General features: G+C 40.2%; 1 protein-coding gene across 1 annotated transcript; it reads left to right on the top strand.

Annotated features, from left to right (window-relative positions):
• Nucleotides 1-535: 535 nt before the first annotated feature.
• LOC123558121 (uncharacterized) lies at nucleotides 536-3,892 on the top strand. Its single transcript, XM_045349998.1, has 2 exons — nucleotides 536-712; nucleotides 2,879-3,892. The coding sequence occupies exons 1-2, from the start codon at nucleotides 536-538 to the stop codon at nucleotides 3,890-3,892; spliced, it is 1,191 nt and encodes a 396-aa protein (XP_045205933.1).
• Nucleotides 3,893-5,602: the final 1,710 nt, after the last annotated feature.

The raw sequence follows: 5,602 nt of genomic DNA, 5'->3' as shown, positions 1-5,602 counted from the left end.
GGTGTATATCCTGCGTACTATTTAAAGCCCTTGATTTCAGTACACATCATGTACGCATCATATACGCTGTATGTACACAGCAAGAGTACGCAGCAGGCCTTTTTCTTCTGTAAGGGTCAAGCCAACCTAATTTGTGGGAAGTGACGAATTCTTGTGATATCCTGTAGCATTTTCGAAAATCCGCACGGGTCTATACTGTTCCAAGCGCGGTAACTGTCTTACAGGTTAAAATGTAAATCCATACAAAAGAAATATCTAAAACATATATTTGTAGAGAAAAGAAGAATTTTTGACAAATGTGTTCAAAAGACTAAGAGAGGGTTTGTTAGAAAAGCACAGGAAGATGTAGAAAAACTAGTTACATCAAATCCAACTGAATTCTGGAGGGAAATGGGCAAAATAGGAATTGGAAGAGTGTGTTAAGTCTATACCCTTTGAAATAAAAATGCAGAAAGGTTCTATTAATAGGGACCCAATGGTTGTTTTGGATAGGTGGGTAGATGAATTTGAAACGCTTTAGAACACAAGTGTCAAAATGCCTAGTTCTGTGGATGGTACTGGTATTGATGTGGATCCCAAGGGTCAGCAAGTTGATGACACCCAAATTAATAGTGGTATTCCAGAGTTGGACAGTCAAATCTCTGTTGCAGAAACATACAAAGTTTTATTGGATGCCAAATCTGGGAAAGCACCAGGCTTTGACAACATACCTGTAGATGTTTTAAAAAATGATGCTGCTTTAATAGCGCTCACAAACTTATTAGTCCCCTACTGGTTGAAAACCAGTTTCAGGGACTATAGGAATGCACTTTTCCGTCATTCCGTCCGTCCGTCCGCAATTTCGTGTCCGGTCCATAACTCTGTCATCCATGAAGAGATTTTAATATTACTTGGCACAAATGTTCCCCATGATGAGACGACGTGTCATGCGCAAAACCTGAACCCCTAGCTCAAAGGTCAAGGTCACAATTGGAGGTCAAAGGTCAACAGGGTCTTTTTCCTGTCCGGTCCACAACTCTCCCATCCTTGAAGGGATTTTAGTATTACTTGGCACAAATGTTCCCCATGATGAGATGATGTGTCATGCGCAAATCCCGGACCCCTAGCTCAAAGGTCAAGGTCACAATTGGAGGTCAAAGGCCAGCAGGGCTTTTTTCCTGTCCGGTCCATAACTCTCCCATCCATGAAGGGATTTTAATATTAGTTGGCACAAATGTTCCCCATGAGGAGACGACGTGTCATGCGCAAAACCTGGACCCCTAGCTTAAAGGTCAAGGTCACAATTGGAGGTCAAAGGTCAACAAGGCTTTTTTCCTGTCCGGTCCATAACTCTGCCATCCATGAAGGGATTTTAATATTACTTGGCACAAATGTTCCCCATGAGGAGACGACGTGTCGTGCGCAAAACCTGGACCCTAGCTTAAAGGTCAAGGTCACAATTGAAGGTCAAATGTCAACAAGGCTTTTTTCCAGTCCAGTCCGTAACTCTGCCATCCATGAAGGGATTTTAATATTACTTGCACAACTTTCAGACCCCTAGCTCAAAGGTCAAGGTCACACTTAGCAGTCAAATGTTAACATAGCATGAACAGGGTCTGTTTCGTGTCCGGTCCATAACTCTGACATTCTTTAAGGGATTTTAATATCACTTAACACAAAGCCGCGTATGATGAGACGACGTGTCACGCGCAAATTCCAGACCCCTAGCTCAAAGGCCAAGGTCACAATTGGGAGTCAAAGGTCAACAGAGTTTTTTTCCTGTCCCGTCCATAACTCTGCCATCCATGAAGGGATTTTAATATTACTTGGCACAAATGTTCCCCATGATGAGACAACATGTCATGCGCAAAGCCCAGACCCTTAGCTCAAAGGTCAAGGTCACAATTGGAAGTCAAAGGTCAGTAAGGTTTTTTCCCTGTTCGATCCAGAACTCCGTCATCCATCAAGGGATTACAATATTACTTGGCATAAATGTTCCCCATGATGAGACACCATGTCGTGCGCAACACCCAGTACCCTAGCTTAAAGGTCAAGGTCACACTTTGAGATCAAAGGTCAAGAGGATTTTTTTCCATGTCCGTTTTATAACTTTGTCATGCAAAGCAGGATTTAGATATCAGTTGGCACAAATATTCCCCTGGATGAGACAACATGTCATGTGCAAGAACCAGGTCCCTAGGTCTAAGGTCAAGGTCAGATTTAGAGGTCAAAGGTCAAATTCAAGAATGACTTTGTACAGAACATTTCTTCTTCATGCATGGAGGGATTTTGATGTAACTTGGACCAAATGTTCACCACCATGAGGCACCCTTGTTTTTAGAATTACGTCCCTTTGTTTTACTATAAATAGATTTTTTTGCAACTTTTTTATTACTGGCGGTAGAGAAAAATCGAGACCACTTTTCTGTGGTACAGCATGCATGTTACATCCAATTTTTAGGTGTATTTTGACCTATCTCTATCTGATAAAGAGTTTCTTGTGGACTTACATTATATTGATAGAGTAGAGAAAATTAGGTGCCTTCCAGTAGGGGAATTTGTATTGCATGGCATAACTTCATTCACTTGTTTAACTACTGTTTTAATGCAGGCATTATGCCATCTGCTTGGTCTAAAGGGGTAATAACACCCATACCAAAATCATCAGCTGCTGATCCCTGGGATCCTCTTCAGTACAGAGGTTTAACACTTGCTTTGTCTATGTATGAACTATATTGTAGCATAATTAGCAATAGAATAAGTAATTGGTGTAAAGAAAATGATATTCTTCATGATGAGCAAAATGATTTTATTAAGGGTATTGACCATGTTCATAGCTTAACTAGCATAATAGAAACAAGAAAACTAAAGAAACTTAATACATTTGTATGCTTTGTAGATTTTCATAAAGCATACGACTGTCAACAGAACAACATTATTGGATAAAATAAAAGAATTTGGTATTGGTGGCAGGTTTTATAATGCAATATTATCTTTATATAGGAATGTGGAATGTTGTGTAAGGGTAAATGGGTTTGAATCACGTTGGTTCAAAGTTGGTACTGCTTTAAAACAAGGATGCCCACTGTCACCAATTTTGTTTAATCTGTACATCAATGATCTGATAACTGCCATTAAGGACCTGGATATAGGTATTGAAATTGGTAATGAAAAAATTAGTATCTTGTTGTATGCTGATGATGTTGCTCTGTTGGCTGAATCTCCAGAAGACTTACAAAATATGTTGGACACGGTGAATATTTGGTGTAATAATAATATGTTGGTTAACTGTGACAAATCAAATATTGTACATTTTAGACCAAATAAGAAAGCTGTAACAAATTTTGTATTTAAAATGGGAACAGATAGTTTAAAGGTAGTTTCTAAGTGTATATATCTAGGTGTATTACTCAGTGAGTTTTTGGATTATGCAGTAATGGCCAAGGCAGCAGCTTTATCTGCAGGCCGTGCTTTAGGCCTGGTAATATCTAAAAGTAAAATCTTTGGTGGCTTCCAATTCTCAACTTTCACCAAACTGTACGACTCCATGGTGTGGCCAGTGTTAAATTACTCTGCAGCTATCTGGGGAGATAAAGAATTTTCTTGTGTTAAAGCTGTACAAAATCGTGCAATGAGGTATTTTCTTGGGGTTGGCAAATATACACCAAATACAGCAATTAATGGGGAAATGAGTTGGATACCAGCAAAGGTTAAACAATGGGGTACAGTTACTCGTCAGTTTTGTCGTTTTAAAAATATGACTCATAATCGTGTCAATAAGAAAATATTTTTATGGGCAGAGAATGAATCTTCCCGTAACTGTAAAAGTAGTGTATTTCGTATGTGTAAAATACAGTGGCATAGTGGGGACATAGGAAATATTTTATTTATCACGTGCACACGTGGTGGCTAACATGTGCGCATGTGTTAGCTGACAAATGAGAAAACGTAAAAGAGCTGCCATTTTCATAATGAAAATTGGTTATAGGGAAGTGCTAAACTTGGACTGAAAAGACGAAATTTTACAGACATTGATAGCGCAATTCACTTTATACAGAATGAACTTCGGCAATCCGGTCAATTGCACGGATATCGTATGATGGCAGCTAGATTTAAGGAAAATGGTTTGAGTGTACGAACGGAAGATGTGCGTATCATTTTACATCACTTGGACCCGGTAGGTGTGTCTCTGCGGAGAGCAAGATGTCTTCGCAGGCGTGCTTATTATGCTGCTTGTCCAAACTTCATTTGGCACTTAGATGGCTACAATAAACTTGAGCCATTTGGGCTTTGTATAAGCGGTTGTATTTGTGGTTTTTCCAGACGTATGATTTGGCTGAATGTGTATAACACAAATAATAACCCCAGAGTCATCGGTGGCTACTTTCTCGAGGTAGTAGAACAATTTGCTGGGTGTCCTCGCTTTGTTAGGGGAGATTATGGCACAGAGAATGGACACATCCGCAATTTCCAAACATTTTTCAGGCGCCATTCTCCTGACAGCGATAGATCTTATATCGATGGAGCCAGTACAGCGAACCAAAGAATTGAATGTTGGTGGAGTTACCTAAGAAGACACCATATGCATTACTGGATCGAGCAATTAAGAGACCTACAGGATCATGGAAATTTTAGTGGAAACCCTTACAGAAGAAAAAGGCCTGCTGCGTACTCTTGCTGTGTACATACAGCGTATATGATGCGTACATGATGTGTACTGAAATCAAGGGCTTTAAATAGTACGCAGGATATACACCGCACATACACCGATAGTACGTTTGTAGTACACTTTTGACATGCAAATGAGCTCTGCCGCGTACTACTTGCTGCGTACATGCTGTGGACTACATAGTACACAGGATGTACGCTGGAGGAATTTAGTATGCGGGAAATAGTACGCAGCATGTACGCGGCACATACACTTTTCACATGCAAATGAGCCTGCGGTGTACTACCCCTGCGGTGTACATGCTGTGTACTCCTGCGGCGTACATGCTGTGTACTCCTGCGGCGTACATTCTGTGTACTCCTGGCCCGAGTCCTGCGGCGTACATGCTGTGTACTCCTGCGGCGTACATTCTGTGTACTTACTCCTGCTGCATACATGCTGTGTACTCTTGTGGCGAAACTGCTGTGATAATGTAAATTCCTTACCCCACCAACTTTCTTATGCAAATGCTGATCATTTGGACAGAAAAAAACAGAAAAAAGATAAGTGACATGCATCAATAAGTATTTACCCTTACCAAAATAATGTAGATTGATGTTATCAAATAAATTAGTATGCTTTTCTTCATCCACTTTTCAATGAAATAAATCAATTTTTGTAGCATGTAATTTGGTAAACATCTGAAGAAAATGGCGTAACTGCATCAAGGGGAAACAACTTTAATGCAACTAAATACAAGTGTTATAAATTTCGAAGTATCTGCGGTGTACATGCTGTGTACTATTTTCTTGTACAAGTCCCTCCTGCGTACATGCAGTGTACTCCTTAAATTTTCAGAGTCTGTGCTGCATACTTGAAGTGTACTAGTGACCTCCTGCGTACATGCTGTGTACTCGTCGAAATAGTACGCGGCATGTACGCGGCATGCGGTGTATGTAAAATGTACTCCTCTGG

The sequence above is a fragment of the Mercenaria mercenaria genome, unplaced genomic scaffold (assembly GCF_021730395.1).
Source record: "Mercenaria mercenaria strain notata unplaced genomic scaffold, MADL_Memer_1 contig_943, whole genome shotgun sequence".
Classification (NCBI taxonomy): Eukaryota; Metazoa; Mollusca; class Bivalvia; order Venerida; family Veneridae; genus Mercenaria; species Mercenaria mercenaria.
Note: the sequence above shows the minus strand (reverse complement) of the source record. Positions and strands in the feature narration are given on the sequence as shown.